We start from the raw sequence: 17,726 nt of genomic DNA, 5'->3' as shown, positions 1-17,726 counted from the left end.
TTAAAGCTCTGAACACATAGTTCGGCGGTTATTTTGATTTGCTTTTAGAGCCCTTCAGAACATAAAATATAAGAAACAATCGTATTTCCAATATCAACGAACAGAAAGTACCAAATTACACACAGCACCTCAAATGACGTCACGAGTTTCGAGGCTGGATCGGCAGGTAATATTAATAGAGACCGGTTCCACCCAAGTAGTCCGGAATATGGCCGCCGATCAAATGGGTGACTTGGCCAAACAGCACCCCGAAGACATTCTTTCATTGTTGTCCAGAGTTTATCCATTTTTACTAGTCAAGAAATGGGAAACGCGTGTTACTGCGGCAAGAGCGGTAGGTGGCATAGTTACTCATGCTCCTTCTTGGGACCCGAATGAATATGATTTGATAGGTGGTGCAAATGAAGGCTCTCCTTTAAATAACGCTCAGGTGAAGTTGGAACATGAAATGGAAATAAAATTGGAGGAGGCTACTCAGAACGATCGGTTGAATCTTCTACAAGAGGATCAGCATCTTAATTGCTTGTCTGATTGGAAATTGAACGAGATTCTAAAGTCGGGCAAAGTGCTCCTGGCATCGAGTATGAATGATTACAATGTTCTTGGCAGAGCAGACGATAATATAAGGAAACAAGCCAAAACTGACGATATAAAGCAAGAAACACCTATGCTTAATGCGTCCGATAAGGCGAATGAAAATAAGAGTAATGCTAATAAGAAATCGGCAAGAATGCTTGCTATGGCAAGGCGAAAAAAGAAAATGAGTGCCAAGAATACTCCCAAACATCCTGTGGATATAACGGAAAGTTCAGTTTCCAAGACTTTACTAAATGAAAAAAACATGACCAACTCTACTGCTGCGTCTTTAGCCACCTCTCCCGCCAGTAATCAACTAAATCCCAAGTTAGAGATCACTGAACAAGCCGATGAAAGCAAATTGATGATAGAATCCACAGTAAGGCCCTTATTGGAACAACATGAAATTGTTGCTGGTCTAGTTTGGCAATTTCAAGGCATTTATGAACTACTTTTAGATAACCTTATGAGCGAAAATTGGGAAATAAGGCATGGGGCTGCATTAGGTCTTCGAGAGTTGGTAAAAAAACATGCCCACGGGGTTAGCAGGGTTAAGGGGAAAACCAGAGAGGAAAACAACCTAAGAAATTCTAAAAGTTTAGAAGACTTGGCATCGCGTCTACTTACAGTATTTGCATTAGATAGATTTGGTGATTATGTTTATGATACAGTTGTGGCTCCCGTACGAGAGTCAGTTGCTCAAACTCTAGCTGCGTTATTAATTCACCTGGACAGCACCTTATCAATAAAAATCTTTAATTGTTTAGAACAATTGGTTTTACAAGACCCACTGCAGACAGGCCTGCCAAACAAAATATGGGAAGCTACGCACGGGGGGCTTTTAGGGATTCGTTACTTTGTTAGCATAAAAACTGACTTCTTGTTTTCCCATGGCCTTTTAGAAAACGTTGTCCGAATAGTACTATATGGTTTAAATCAAAGCGATGATGACGTTCAAAGCGTAGCAGCCTCAATTTTAACCCCAATAACTGGCGAGTTTGTGAAACTAAACAGCTCTACCATTGAGATCCTGGTAACCACGATATGGTCATTACTGGCCCGTTTAGATGATGATATATCTTCAAGCGTAGGTTCTATCATGGATCTGTTGGCAAAGCTGTGCGACCATCAAGAAGTGCTAGACATTTTGAAGAATAAAGCTCTGGAACATCCTTCAGAGTGGTCATTCAAGTCGTTGGTACCGAAATTGTACCCCTTTTTACGCCATTCAATATCTTCAGTAAGGAAAGCCGTTTTGAATCTACTAATTGCATTTTTATCAATAAAAGATGACTCCACCAAAAATTGGTTAAATGGCAAAGTATTCCGTCTAGTTTTTCAGAATATTATACTGGAGCAAAACCCGGAACTACTACAGCTGTCGTTCAATGTTTATGCCGCGTTATTAGAGCACTATAAAGTCAAGCATACCGAAAAAACTTTAGATCATGTTTTCAGTAAACATTTACAGCCAATACTACATCTCCTAAATACTCCAGTAGGGGAAAAGGGAAAAAATTATGCCATGGAATCACAATACATTTTGAAACCTTCCCAACACTATCAATTACATCCAGAAAAGAAACGTTCTATTTCTGAAACCACAACGGATTCAGACATTCCAATACCAAAAAACAATGAACACATCAATATAGATGCGCCTATGATTGCTGGAGATATCACTTTGCTTGGATTGGACGTAATACTCAACACTAGAATAATGGGAGCAAAGGCGTTTGCTTTGACATTATCAATGTTTCAAGACTCCACACTTCAATCCTTCTTTGCAAACGTTTTGGTTCGTTGTTTAGAGCTACCATTCTCAACTCCGCGTATGCTGGCAGGTATCATTGTCTCACAGTTTTGTTCCTCTTGGTTACAAAAGCATCCTAAAGGAGAAAAATTACCTTCCTTTGTATCAGAAATATTCAGCCCTGTGATGAATAAACAATTACTAAATCGTGACGAATTTCCTGTTTTCAGGGAGCTAGTTCCAAGTTTAAAAGCCCTACGGACTCAATGCCAAAGCTTACTGGCTACATTTGTAGATGTAGGTATGTTACCTCAGTACAAACTGCCCAACGTGGCAATTGTGGTTCAAGGTGAAACAGAAGCTGGCCCACACGCATTTGGTGTAGAAACCGCAGAAAAAGTGTACGGTGAATACTATGATAAAATGTTTAAATCTATGAACAACTCTTACAAGTTGTTGGCAAAGAAACCATTAGAAGATTCTAAGCATCGTGTACTAATGGCAATCAATTCAGCCAAAGAATCGGCCAAACTTCGCACGGGCAGTATTCTGGCCAACTACGCATCATCTATCTTGTTGTTTGATGGTCTCCCTCCAAAGTTAAACCCCATTATCAGGTCACTAATGGATAGCGTCAAAGAAGAAAGAAATGAAAAGTTGCAAACGATGGCCGGAGAGTCTGTCGTACATTTGATTCAACAACTATTAGAAAGTGATAAAATTAATGTTTCTGGTAAGATCGTCAAAAATCTTTGCGGATTTTTATGCGTAGATACTTCAGAAGTTCCTGATTTCTCCGTAAATGCAGAATATAAAGAAAAAATATTGACGTTAATAAAAGAATCTAATTCAATTGCCGCTCAAGACGATATCAATCTGGCAAAAATGTCAGAAGAGGCTCAACTAAAAAGGAAAGGTGGGTTGATTACATTGAAAACACTGTTTGAAGTTCTTGGGCCTTCCATATTACAGGAACTACCTCAGCTAAAATTAATTCTATTCGATTCATTATTTAGTCATGAAGATGTAGAAACAAGTAAAATTGACAACGAGCAAGGTCAAAAAATAGTGGACTCTTTCGGCGTATTAAGAGCTTTGTTTCCATTTATGTCTGCTTCGTTACGTTCTGGTGAGGTTTTCACCCGTTTCCCCGTTTTATTAACATTCTTAAGATCGAGCTTATCTGTTTTCCGTTATTCAGCTGCAAGAACGTTTGCCGATCTGGCTAAAATTTCCTCTGTGGAGGTAATGGCTTACACTATACGCGAGATCTTGCCTTTAATGAATAGCGCTGGTTCTCTATCTGATCGTCAAGGGTCCACGGAGCTTATTTATCATTTATCGCTTTCCATGGAAACTGATGTTCTGCCTTATGTTATTTTCCTGATAGTTCCACTTTTGGGTCGCATGAGTGATTCGAACGAAGATGTGAGAAATCTAGCCACAACAACATTTGCTTCAATCATCAAATTGGTTCCTCTAGAAGCTGGTATCGCCGATCCAAAAGGGCTGCCAGAAGAACTAGTGGCTAGCAGAGAGAGGGAGCGTGATTTTATTCAGCAAATGATGGATCCTTCTAAAGCTAAACCATTCAAATTGCCCATTGCTATCAAAGCGACTTTGAGAAAATATCAGCAAGACGGTGTTAACTGGTTGGCGTTCCTAAACAAGTATCATCTGCATGGAATATTATGTGACGATATGGGTTTAGGTAAAACATTACAAACAATCTGCATTATCGCAAGTGACCAATATTTAAGAAAGGAAGATTACGAAAAAACGCATTCTGTTGAAAGCAGAGCCTTACCATCTCTCATAATATGTCCCCCATCCTTGACTGGTCATTGGGAAAACGAATTTGACCAGTATGCTCCCTTTTTAAAGGTCGTTGTTTATGCTGGTGGCCCAACTGTCAGGTCGAGTTTGAGACCACAGTTAGAAGGTGCCGATATTATTGTAACATCATATGATGTAGCTAGGAATGATCTCGCGGTTCTAAACAAAACTGAATATAACTATTGTGTTTTAGACGAAGGACATATAATCAAAAATTCTCAATCAAAACTTGCTAAAGCTGTTAAAGAAATCACTGCAAATCATAGATTGATTTTAACTGGAACTCCCATCCAAAATAACGTCTTGGAGTTGTGGTCTTTGTTTGACTTCTTGATGCCGGGATTTTTAGGAACGGAAAAGATGTTCCAGGAAAGGTTCGCAAAGCCAATTGCCGCGTCAAGAAATAGCAAAACATCATCTAAGGAACAAGAAGCAGGTGTGCTAGCTTTGGAAGCACTGCATAAACAAGTTCTACCTTTCATGCTGAGAAGATTGAAGGAAGATGTCTTGTCTGACTTACCCCCTAAAATTATTCAGGACTACTACTGTGAATTGGGTGATTTACAAAAACAGCTATACATGGATTTTGCTAAAAAACAAAAAAATGTGGTTGAAAAAGATATTGAAAATCCTGAGATTGCTGATGGTAAACAACATATCTTCCAAGCTTTGCAATACATGAGAAAATTGTGTAATCATCCAGCTTTGGTTCTTTCACCAAATCATCCGCAATTAGCACAAGTTCAAGACTATTTAAAGCAAACTGGTCTAGATTTACATGATATCATCAATGCTCCAAAATTGAGCGCACTAAGAACATTACTCTTCGAATGTGGTATAGGTGAAGAAGACATTGACAAAAAAGCAAGCCAAGATCAAAGTTTTCCTATACAAAACGTCATATCACAACACAGGGCCTTAATATTCTGTCAACTAAAAGATATGCTGGACATGGTCGAAAATGACTTGTTTAAAAAGTATATGCCCTCTGTAACATATATGAGGCTAGATGGAAGCGTCGACCCAAGAGACAGACAAAAAGTCGTCCGAAAATTTAACGAAGATCCCTCTATAGATTGCTTATTGTTAACCACCAAAGTCGGAGGACTGGGCCTGAATTTAACTGGTGCGGACACCGTTATTTTTGTAGAGCATGACTGGAATCCAATGAATGATCTACAAGCAATGGACAGAGCCCATAGAATTGGTCAGAAAAAGGTTGTTAACGTGTACAGAATTATTACCAAAGGCACGCTTGAAGAAAAAATTATGGGACTGCAGAAATTCAAAATGAACATCGCTTCTACCGTTGTCAACCAGCAAAATAGTGGATTAGCATCCATGGATACACACCAGTTGCTTGACCTTTTCGACCCCGACAACGTCACTTCGCAAGACAAAGACGAAAAGAACAATAGCGATTCACAAACGGCCAAGGGCATGGAAGATATCGCTAACGAAACTGGCTTAACTGGTAAGGCCAAAGAGGCTCTTGGCGAATTGAAGGAGCTGTGGGACCCATCTCAATACGAGGAGGAGTATAATTTGGACACCTTCATCAAAACTTTACGATAAACAAATTTTTGCATTGGAATGACACGTATACAGGGTCATTTTTGTTTTATTTAACGCATTTATATATTATCAACTTGTAATATAATACGGTATATTAACGGAGTCTTATAGAATTTATGGGTATATTTAATTTAGGATTAGTAATGTTTTCAAATTCTCTTCCTGAAATTTGCCATTGGACAGTTGTATGAGTATTTCACAGGCTTTCCTTGTTATTTAGGTTATTGGCCGTTTATTAATTGTGAATTGAACTTTTTTTCACTGTCACAGACGCCGAAAGGAAACTAGAAACAGGTCGCTCATCTGAACTTCGCAGGGCATCATCATCTCCGAATAAGATTATTTGTTTGAACAATAACTTAAAGGTTAAATTATTGACACACATCAGCTCTCTGTTCTTCTGCTGATTTAAATGAAATCTCTTGATAAGAAAAGTGGTCAGCAGACTATACCTGATCCAGAATTAGAGGAAGAAGAAGAAGAAGCACATCAGGACTGGTCGCAAGTCGCTTCGCTCGTTAGCAAAAATGCTGCTCTTTCACTTCCAAAGAGAGGTGAAAAGGACTATGAACCAGATGGTACTGACTTACAAGAACTACTTCTCTATGAGGCAAGTAAGGCAATGTTTGATACCATATCTGACTCAATAAGAGGCAACACGGTAAAATCTGAAGTAAGAGGATACTACGTACCGCGTAAGCATCAAGCCTTTCTACCTAAACCCAAAGGTAGCTTTATGCAAACAATGGGAAGGGCTGATAGCACAGGCGAATACTGGCTTGATTTTCATGAATTTGTTTATTTGGCAGAGAGAGGCACTATTCTTCCTTATTATAGGTTGGAAGCAGCCTCTAACGAAAGCTCAAACCACGAAATTGAGATTTTACTCAGTATGGAGGATTTGTATTCGCTATTTCTATCACAACAAGAAATGGACCAATATTTTGTGTTTGCTCATTTAAAAAGATTAGGTTTTATACTAAAACTATGCGATCAAGAAGCACCAGTTAAAACTTCCTTTTACCCTGTGAGGAGGCAACGAAGTAATTTGCAAACAATTACTTGGAGATTATTTTCACTTTTTAAAATACAAGAGATATCACTATTCAGTGGTTTCTTTTATTGTAAGTGGAATTTCTTTTTCCGCAGATATACAAAATCACCACAATTATATCAGGGTTTAAACAGGCTTGTTCGTTCTGTGGCTGTACCAAAGAATAAAAAAGAACTATTGAATGCAAAATTTGATGGAGAATTTCAAAAGGTAAAGGATATTCCAGCGACATTTAAGGTATGGAAACCACATGCCAATTTCAAGAAAAGAGACCCAGGCCTTCCTGATTTCCAAGTTTTTGTTTATAATAAAAATGACAGTCTTCAGCATTTTCCTACTTATAAAGAACTGCGATCTATATTTGCCTCCCTTGATTATAAATTCGAATTTTTAAATGAAGTCGAGGACGATCTCGATTGGGACACAAACTCTTATGTTGAAGGGATCCCACGAAGGGAATATAATCACAACAGATGCGCGAGATCTCAAACTGACAAATGTAAGTCGTCTTTAAAGTCTCTGACAAAAACCAGTTCTCAAAAAAACACTGTACAGTCTAGCACTAAAAAGAAATCAAGGGTGTGCCCACCTCATATACAGCAAAATCGTAGATTAAAGGCGGGGTATCGGAGTTTTATTCTCGCGATCATGGATAATGGCCTGATAACCTTTGTAAAAATGTCTGAAGCTGATTTCGGATCTGAAAATGTATGGTATACACCCAATACTCAAAGGAAATTAGACCGAAAATGGAAAAAGCATTAAAAGGGGAAAGGTAGTTTCTTTATCTTTACAAAACCGGCTTTCAACAAATATAGTATATATAATTATCGTATTCATTGAGAAAAAGCTATAATAGAACTAAGAAATAAGAAATGCACCTTTATGTATAGACCTAACCGCTGTACTTGGAGTACATATTTTCATCAAAAACGGAGGGTCTATTATAAAAGGATGTAGGATTCTCTTGCAATTCACGTTCTTCGTTTTCAACTGCTTCACGTCTCTTTAAGTCGTAAAGCTCCTCTTGCGATTGTTTCGGTGGTATTGGAGGACCTGTCATAGTAGGAATTGCAGCATATTGCGAAGCTTCGTAAGTTCTCGGTGGGATGCCGGGCCCTTGAGGCAAACCACTAGCGGCACCTACTTTAAGATTTTGAAAATGGCTCTCTAAATTGAGGCCTTGTCGAGGTAAAGACTGAAAGGCTGAACTTTTTTGGGGTAGTGATGGAGGAACCCCGATAACAGACGCCTTAAAATCAAGCGGAGGGAGAGGAGGGGCGGGAGAGTTCGTTGTGGAATCTTCGGCTTGCTTTGCAACTCTCACTCTTTCAGCCAAGTCTCTACTCATATCGAATAGTGAATTATAAAATTCTATTCCTTTTGGCAAATCAGATGCAAAAATGCTGAATGATTTTACGGCCTCCTGCAATCTATCAAAGAAAATCTTACGATCTTTTGAAAGTTCTTCCCCAGAAGATTTGTCCTTAAAATTTGAAAGATGAAATATTTCATCTAGATTGGCTTTGATTTCATCGATCATCGAAGATTGTTTGTAAACTGTCGCCTCTATTCTTGTACTCAAGGGCTCGAACTTCTCCAGTTCTGTCTCGAACAAATTTTTGAGTTCAACATCGGATTTTCCCTTATTAATGATCAATAATTTTGTAATATCGTCATTACTGATTTCGTTTCTCAGCTCAGACAAATTTCTCGAACGTTCCTCTTTCAATGTCCTCAAGTCTTCCGCATGGCCCTTTACCTGTTTTAACAAGTCTAAAATCTTATCGTTTTTGGCATCATCGATATCCAACAAGCTGGGTTGTGGAGGCGTGTTGCGGTTGAATTCGTCAAACTTTTTCCATATCTTGCCATTGTCCTTCAGTAAATTTATCTCCACAATATGTGGTTTTACGCATGCAAACAATTTTTCGTCTGAGTTTGAAGCTGCTACTAAAGAAGATTTTAGTTTCGTAACATTTTCCTTTTGATCATTGGGCAAAGTGGAAAGAATTTCTAAAATTTGTTTTCTTTTGGAAACAATTTCGTTCATTTGCTCTTCTATGTTCCTGAATTCACTTGTTTGAATAAATTTACACCATGTCTGAATTTGGTCCCTCATCAATTGCCCCTGTGTATCCGTATTCGAGGAAATATTTCCGTTGCTAAATTGTTTTTCCAAATCGTTCAAGAGCCTAGGTAGATTTGTAAATTCAATGAAGGAAGAGTATTCCAAATTTGCTGTCTCAGTTTCTTCGACTTCCTTTCTTAATAGCGTGGCTTTTTCTTCCGAGTAAATACTTTCCTTTTCATAGACATCTAGGGGAATAATCCCTTTGTACAAAGAGTTACATTTATTGGCAACAGTTTCCATATAAGGCTCCAATATCTTCTCCCATGTTGGAGATTTGATGGCGTCAAGAGCTTTGATAGTATCAATCTGTACAACTGCCGGAACGCTTTCATGGTATATATAGTCGTTATCTTTGATCAATTCCTTTTGTTTCTTTTCCAAAGTCTCTTTAAACCCATCAAAGTCTATAAATTCCAGCAACCACGTTTTGAATGGAAAGGAGGAGATCAATTGTTGCACAGCAAAATCGATAAAAGCAATTGCTTCGCCAACGCTATTTTCTTCTTCCAGGTGTAAACCATGGTAATAAGCGCTTAATGATTTGTAGAAGTACAATTTGCAAGTGACTGTTGTTTTCCATTTGCATTCGCCATATATAGCCAAATTGTCATCTGTTTCTTTCATAAAATCGTGACATTTCTGATAGAGGTTACAGGTGGCTCTAGCAAGTTTACTAATTAATGTATATTGCTTGGGTAATATTTGGTCATTTAATAATTTCAAAAGAAACAGTTCTTGAGCTTCTGCATGACAAATATTAGCCAAAAACCTAGTGTTCTCAGACTGAAGATCGACAGACGGTGAGTTCAAAAAATTTTCTGATAGATACTCAAAGCAGGAAAAAGCTTTTGTCAAATTCGCGATTGAGTCCTTATAGTCCTCATCGATTTTTTCCCTCGCTATTTGAGTATAGATTACAGCAATGTTGAACAAAGTACAAGACTTTTCAAATGCTAGCGTATGTTGCGTGTATTTCAATCCTTTCTGGGCCGATGAGTACTCTGCATCATACCAAGTGAAGTCCATTTTCAATCTTGATCCTTTGCTACCCAGGCGAAGGTAAAGATGCTCCAAAAATGAGTAGTATTTTAAGTTTTGTTCCGACAATGAAGAAGGTGCCAGCTCTCCATTTGCGTTGTTTCTTAAGTGATCCAGATCTGAAGTAGCCTTTTCATCATAAAATGTTCTCCATTGTGAAGAGCCGTACGATTTCTTAAGATATGAGGAGAGACCTTTTTTCCAGTCCAGCTTCTCCGTGTCTTTTAGCTTTAAGTCGACTAAATAAGGTTTCATGAGTAGAACCAGTGAGTAATAATCTAATAATGCTCCAACCAGCCGTTCTAATTGAAGAGTTTTCTACATTAACCCCTTTAGTACTTCTTCGTATTGTCACTGAAGTCTGCTTTCTATTTCTCGGTTACCATAACCCGGCCTCTTGGATTACTCTAGGGCAGGGATGAGTAGTAAAATAAAAATAAAAATATTAACATAAGCAAAGTTTAAGATCGGATTCTCCTCGTATTTCTCATTGACAATGAGGCATAACATAAATATATGAAATTTATAATTTGGGTTTATGTGAGTATTGTTTTATAAAATTTACTGCGGTTAGTATAAGTATATAATATACATCAAGAAAAAGGAAGATGTAAGAGATGCCATGAGAAAATAATTGTATCAATATGATTATTGTATATTATCCATTACATTAACATAGCCTCTCGCTGTTTTCTTCTTCCTTCTCGTACTTGCTGGTTTGGGTCCTCCTGCCAAACTTAATAGATCATCCAAGCCGTTCGCCTTTTTACCAGTCAGGTTTATGCCAGAAGCCCTTGGTATGGGAGAGGATGGCGACGGGGAATTGTCTGGATGAGGTCCTGCCGAAGAAGGAGATGTTTTAATCGGCAAAGGCTCGCCAGTGATTGGGTTGTTCGGTATAACTGAAGTGGCATTTATTGGAGGCATGGAATTATTGATAGGGCCTGAACGTGGCTTTGTCTTTGGGCCGCCATCCTTACGTTTGACTATTGGAGGAGGTGGAGGTGCCGAAGTTTCGATAATTTTTTGTTTTTCTTCTTCGGTTGCATCCTTATTCACCCAACGTTTCAATTTTTCATCATAGTACAGCGTATTCTTATGGCCTAATTTGGCTTTATAAACTTTTTTGTCACTAGTATCTTTCTTCAACCAACCAAACCAACCATTGGATTTGTCATCCATATCCTTGTTACTGGATTTTGATTCATTCTTCATATTCACATTCATATTTTCTTCTTTTCTCTTTTTTGCTTCATCGGAAGATACATTGTCGTCATCAGATTCATCCTCGATGACGTCGTTGTATTTGTCTACATCTGACTCTAACGGTTTGAAAGCTCTATATTGGTTGGTTGCAGCCTTCCTAATGGTAGGTTCAAAAGTATCTTTCTCGACGACTTCGGCTTTCTTTATTGGACTGAATCTATTCTCTGAAGCATCGCCGTTACTTTGCGACTGAGACATAGATTCAGATAATGCGAACGGAGAAGTTTCGTTTGTTTTATTGGCTAGAGGAAAGTATGGTGATGGGGTGGATGCATGCGTCTGAGGGGATCTTGCAAAAATAGCGGGCGATGTTTTCAGAATAGTTGGCATATCGCCATTTGCACTAGCGGCAGCAGCTTGAGGCATGTATGGTGAGTAGTGCATTTTGGTTGCGTCGGTACTTCTTGGGGTTGGGGGTGACATATGTTGCTCGACAGGTTTGAGCACTTTCATGTCAACATTTCCCGGAACATCTTGTTTCTGAGAAATTGGCTTATTTCCTATTGAAACCTTTTCTGCTGATGGTAAATGTGTGGATGGTACTATTTCTGGAATACTATTTTCATCCTGAGTAAGTGATTTGTTTTCCAATAACACTCCATCAGATGGTGGTAAATATGCTGACGGTGTCGGCTTCGAAATATTTTCTGGCTGTTCCTCGCCATTTTCTCCATTTCCATTCGAGAGGAGTGAATTTTCCGTTTCCAATGCATCATTACTTTGGACATCTTCATTAGATTCAAGGATTGGCTGAACATCGCTTCCTACAGTTTGAGGAGGATTTACTGGGGGGGCAGGGTGATGGTTGGCCTCCATAGTAACAGGATTCTTTCCATCATTAAAGCCAGGTTCTTCAATATCCATTGTTCCGTCCGTAACATTTGCACTGTCTTTTAATGTATTTTGGTCTGTATTACTATTATTCTCTGACATGTGACAATCATGTTCAAGCGTGTTTTTTTGAGGATATTTGTTACCAGAATCATTGTATTCTTTATCATGACTTGGTGGTACGACAGGGCCGATAGGTAGAGCTTCCACACTTGGTGAATACATAAGTGATCCTTGCGAGGAATTAGTTTTAGCAGATACCCCGATTTTGGGGGGAGGAAGAAAATCTGATCCAGTAGATATGATAGACTCCCTTCTTACTAAGTCGGGGCTAGACACATAATTAGATGGCACTGTTCCGAGTTTAGGTGGAGCCGCAAAGTCAGCAAACAAAGGTGGTACATTCGAGTTAGACTTTTCCATTGGAATGCTATGGTTTTGTCCAAATTGGGGGGTGTAGGCCGTGGATTTCTTGTCCAAAATTTGTTGACTCTTCAAAGCCTTTTCGCTTGTATGCTGATCTGTTCTAACCCTTCTTAAAGAAGCCATTTGAGGTTCAACGGTAGCGTGCTGTGTATTATGAATGCGCTGTGGGGATCCTTGCAAACTATCACCGATCCTATGCGTATACGGTAAGTTTGCTTCAACCAATCCTTTTGACACATGGGAAGGCTTTGAATGCAGCACGCTGTGGCTTGGTGCGTTGTGAGCATTATGTAAAAGAGCTGTAGTATCCACATAGCTTTGTGAAGTGACTTGAGCTTGGAAAGGTGTAAATGTTTGGGTAAGATCTACAGTTGACGAATTGGCAGAAGAACCTGGCGTGAATCCATCAAAAACTTTCTTCTTATCGTCTTTTTTACTCAGTGCATCAATATCATCGCCGCCAATATACTTATTGAAGGATTTATCTAACTGACCCCAGACGCTGCTTAGTTTTGGTTTTGCAAGCCATCCTGTATTGGATTCGGAGAGTCTACTAACCACTTCACTCAACTCGCGAGTGAGATTCATCGTTAGAGCATCTTTTTTGGGCAGTTTTCTAATTGAGGATCCGAGGTAATCGGTATACTTCGTACCCAAACTGGTCAAACCTTGCTCTTGTAAAAGAGACGCATGGTATACTTTCTGTGGCAAAATAGAGGAAAATCCTTTAAATTTAGAGTCATTTGAGAATACATACTCGTAAATTTCATCCCATAAAACGCTTTCAAAGGTATTCATGTTTCCAATACTTTCAAATATAACATCCGAATCTGTTATTACTGGCTCGTTAGAAAGCGGAACATTACCAATAATGAACAATGTGCTAGCTGCTGCTGTCAAGCCCCTTTTGGTAAGGAATATACCAAACTCTATCAAAAATTCGAGAACAACAGGTGGTATAGATAGCGGATCTTCATTGTTTTCTGGGATATTAATGAGTACAGCCGCAACGATGCTCTTCCAGTTTTCTGATGCCCATTGACTAGTCTCCTTATTAGCGTAGAAATTCTTTATGGCCATCTTAGAGTTACCAACAAATACTTGAAAGATAAGGAGCAGAAAGTGTGCCAATACTTTTTGGTCATTTGGCCCCCCAGTAAACTCTTCATATAAATATTCTTGAATGACCTCAGACCATCTGTCTTTACCCATCAAACTACCGATCAATAGTGCAATGGCATAATCCCTTTTGTTCAAAGCTAAGCGAAGTGCTTCATCGTGATTTCCTGTTTGTAAGAATGCCAGGACTCTCATTTGGCAATTGACCTCCAGTCTATAGGCATTTGGAACCATATCAGCATTTGGAAAGGGTTGGGATAGATACATTAAAAGCTCATCAGCATTGTATAGTAATTTTGAAATATCTTCCCAACTAACTTTATCGGTAAGTTTAATTTTCAGTAGTTGCCATATAGTCATATCAGCGGATGGGTCGTTTGTAGATATGGCTTTAATTGTGGTTTCCATCCATTTGATTAAATCCTTTTTCTTTAATTTGGCACTACTCAAAGGGCCTGGAAAGCATTTGAGCATATCGTTTGGCTTAATCATCTGATCAATTGGCGTGACTTTAATTTCCTGTACATTGTTCGATGAAATCATGTAGTGCGATTGAGCAGGAGCGGATGGAACTGCGTACACGACCTTACTTGCGGGGCTCCAATGAAAAATCGGAAATTGACGATGCAATAAAGCCTCGTTGTCTATCTGCATCTCATTATTTTCCCGCTGTGGAGGTGCAACACTACTTTTGGCTTGATGCGTAATACTTTCTGGCAGTATATTTTGAGGAAGTGGTAAATTTGCAAGAGGCGGTAAATTTGCGGGCATTATGTTATTTGCATGAGGTTGTAAGTTTGTAGGGGCATGTAATGTGACCAGAGGTAAAATACCAGCAGACGCTTGAATGTTCGTAGGAGGTTGGACGCTTACCGCAGTTTGAGCCTGAGGCATCATAGGAGCTGCATAAGAATTTCGAGGTTGGTTTGAATAGTTTGGATAGTTTGGATTTCCAGTTATAGGAGCAACAGGCTGTGGAGCATGTGGCACCTGATAAGATTGTTGGTTGTTGGGTGCGTATCTAGAGGCATGTTCATTCTGGTTTGGCGTATACGAACTAATAGAGCTTGTATGGCCTCTATGAGTTTTCACAAAATTAGGGGTATTTGCGGCCGGAGTTCCAAGGCTCTGTGACACTGACGGATATTGCTTCTGTTGTATCGTTGGCGAAACAGGTGCATACTTATTCGCAGTTGGTAAATTTATGGCAGCTTGGCCATATGGCGAAACCGGAGGCGGCCCATTATTGAGGCCGTACTGTGTTGGACGTCTGGCGCCAAGAGACGATGCACTTCCTACAGATGCATTACTAATCCCTCTTGCACGAATTGGAGGAACAGAAGTAGCAGTCTCCACTTTTAAGGCCGGGGGAGGTATATTGGTATTTGGTAAAAGCACACCTGGTTGAACAGAAGGCTGTTGTAGTTGTTGAACTTTGTATGGATTAGGGAAAGCATAATTGACGGGAGATTGCGAGACTGCTGAGTTGGTTCTGGAAGATCGGGGCATCTGTGTACCCAATGGGATAACAGGTGGCCTACTGGAATTATTGGATCCTTTCCTACTCTGTGGGATTGGTTTCTCCAAAGAACTAAAAGAATTCGCTGAACCAAACCTTTGAGTTGGAACAGCAACTGGCTTTGCGTGACCCTTCTGGGAACTTTCAGAAATAATTTCCAATGGAAAATCGTAAGCGTCTGACTTCTTCTTCTCCTCATTAATCTTGAAAATAGAACGACTGTCTTTTACGACAGGAGGCTTAGGACTGACCATGTTTGGTGCACTGACCTGTTGGCTGGGCGTATTTAACACGCTCTTAGCCAAGCCGTGGATCTGCTGCGGTGTTACAATCCCAGCAGTATTAGTGAATTGAACTTGCTCTTGGCGCATTCCTGTTTTCTGGTCGATAATAGGCTCATACCGTGATGCTTTTCTTTCTTCAACCGGTTTCGAAGTCAAGTTTGTTGTATTATCGGTATTAGGGGTTGTGTCTTCTTCTTCGGAGGATGCTAAAAAGCTATCGTCATCGTCCAAGAGATCGTCGTCTTCCTCTAAAAATGAAAACTTTTGCTCAGTAATTTTCTCAGTACTATCTTGCATGCTGTTTTCTGTTTTTCCTGACGAGAGTGCGCCCTCAGAAACTTCCCAAGGAAGTTTCTCATTGTTTTCGGAAGCAACAAATAGATCTTCATGTTTCTCTTGCCCTTCGCTTGCTAAGTCAGTGATTTTATTACCAGATTCCCATGGTAAGACTTCTCCCAACTCTTCACTACTCTGTGCAAACAAATTTTCAGTTTCATCTGGAATAACCTTACGAGGTTCTATAATATCAACTTCAGCAGACGATAGTAATTTATGATCCCTTTCCCCTGCTAATTCTTGGCTTTCATTCTCAATATTTTTCTCAGTGCAATACTTTTGGCCTTCAACTCCTCCTTTGTTGTGTTCTTGAAAGATATCTTCTGAGATCTCTTCGGATTGCGATCTCTTGTCCGCATTGATTATAAAATTGTCGGACTTGTTCGAAACTTCATTTCTTGCATAAACCTCACCACGTTCTTTAGGGTTTTCTGCCGGCTTTTTAGTATCATTTATGTTCTCATTGTGAAAATCTTCTTTCGCATCTTCCTCCCAGGGAAGTTTTTGATTACCTTCGTCATCTTGAAACAATTTAGAAGTGTCATTATCAAAACTTCTTGTTAAATTCTCAGATGGTTCTGTACTAAGTGCAAACAATTTGTTTGTACTGTCTTGATCAGCAATGTCCTGTTTCCTCTCTTCAGTTGATACATTCGTTTCCAGTTTTAAACCTTCATCTTCTTCGTTTGAGAGCTCTCCAGAAGGTTCATCACTTGTATTTAAGCTTATATCTTTATCATTGCAATCCTTGTCGTCCTGTATTTCATTACCTGTTGTTTCAAGAGAAATATTGTAAGTTGGCGTACCACTAGAAGGCATTTCCGGAGAAAGGAGACTGACGTCGGAAGAGAGAGAATGATTATAGCGGGGATGGGTATCATCGTTTGATGATGAAATTATTACGCTGTCGTAATTTTCGCCCTCTTTTTCACTGGAAGAATCCTCTTTCACAGCGGATACAGCAGCTTTCTGGGCATGTTCATTATTGTCGTGGAGTTCTGCCGCAACTACATCGAGTGATGATTCACTCGAAGATAAATCAGGGGCATTTTTTTTGTCTTCTTGGGACACAGTTGAATTTGTCTGGGTGATAAAAGAGTCACATTCAACCATTGAGTTCTTTGGCAAATCGCCTGAGTCCGCAGTGATATCATGTTGATCAGATTCGTCGAGCAGTTCATTACGCAGCTTCTGAGTATCAGATATTTCTAGTTGTGCATCATTAGCTGGAGATATATTAGTGGATGATGAGACCGGAAGATCATCGGATTTAGAAGTCATGTCAGATTCTGCTTGATTCGCCGAGCCATTATTGAAACTAATGCTAATCGTGCTTTCTGGTGATTCAAGTGGTTCTTCACTGTGACTAGCAGCTTTTTCAGCAGCCTTTTTTTGTCTTTGCTTCAGCTTCTTCTTTTGGTTTTTCCTTTTTTTGGCTTCAGGTGTCATTCTTAACACGTTATTAAATGAAGACTATACAAAATGGTAGGCACAACGTTTTCCTTGATTATGAACCGTTAATTACCACTATTTTGGAAAGGGAATGTTGCTAACAATTGTTGTCAAGTTCTCAAGCAGGGAGGATTGCAAATATAAAATGACCAAAAAAAAGCTTGTGTGCGACCCGCTAATGAACCTTCTCCGTATATCTTCCTCTTGCTCGTAAGTTTACAATGGAAAATGCCACTTGTACCGTCGCTTGAAGTTTGAAATTATGGATCAGGAAACCATTATCACTAATGACGTTGAGTTATATTATTCAACAATGAGATATACAGAGATGCGGCAGTAAGGGAAGGAGAAAACACTTCAGGGAAGACAGTTTTAACTCAGAATGAACTTCGGATTTTCAAAAATCAATGCTGCGATCGTTGAATTTATCTTTCTTCTGATTTCATAGTTTGATCATTTCACCTTTCAATATTTACTGTCACTGGCTCTTTCCCATGAAAAAAAAATCGTCAGAAAATTTTGAAATT

General features: G+C 39.2%; 4 protein-coding genes across 4 annotated transcripts; 2 read left to right on the top strand and 2 right to left on the bottom strand.

Annotated features, from left to right (window-relative positions):
• Positions 1-133: 133 nt before the first annotated feature.
• Positions 134-5,740, top strand: MOT1 (DNA-binding ATPase; the record flags this gene model as incomplete). The annotated part of the gene is made up of 1 exon (XM_033913793.1): positions 134-5,740. The coding sequence occupies one exon, from the start codon at positions 134-136 to the stop codon at positions 5,738-5,740; it is 5,607 nt and encodes a 1,868-aa protein (XP_033769684.1).
• Positions 5,741-6,152: 412 nt separating this feature from the next.
• Positions 6,153-7,559, top strand: SEN54 (tRNA splicing endonuclease subunit SEN54; the record flags this gene model as incomplete). Its single annotated transcript, XM_033913792.1, has 1 exon — positions 6,153-7,559. The coding sequence occupies one exon, from the start codon at positions 6,153-6,155 to the stop codon at positions 7,557-7,559; it is 1,407 nt and encodes a 468-aa protein (XP_033769683.1).
• A 130-nt stretch (positions 7,560-7,689) lies between these two features.
• Positions 7,690-10,221, bottom strand: BRO1 (Bro1p; the record flags this gene model as incomplete). Its single annotated transcript, XM_033913791.1, has 1 exon — positions 7,690-10,221. The coding sequence occupies one exon, from the start codon at positions 10,219-10,221 to the stop codon at positions 7,690-7,692; it is 2,532 nt and encodes an 843-aa protein (XP_033769682.1).
• A 393-nt stretch (positions 10,222-10,614) lies between these two features.
• On the bottom strand, positions 10,615-17,196 carry SEC16 (COPII coat assembly protein SEC16; the record flags this gene model as incomplete). The annotated part of the gene is made up of 1 exon (XM_033913790.1): positions 10,615-17,196. The coding sequence occupies one exon, from the start codon at positions 17,194-17,196 to the stop codon at positions 10,615-10,617; it is 6,582 nt and encodes a 2,193-aa protein (XP_033769681.1).
• Positions 17,197-17,726: the final 530 nt, after the last annotated feature.

The sequence above is a fragment of the Saccharomyces paradoxus genome, chromosome XVI, assembly GCF_002079055.1.
Source record: "Saccharomyces paradoxus chromosome XVI, complete sequence".
NCBI lineage: Eukaryota > Fungi > Ascomycota > Saccharomycetes > Saccharomycetales > Saccharomycetaceae > Saccharomyces > Saccharomyces paradoxus.
Note: the sequence above shows the minus strand (reverse complement) of the source record. Positions and strands in the feature narration are given on the sequence as shown.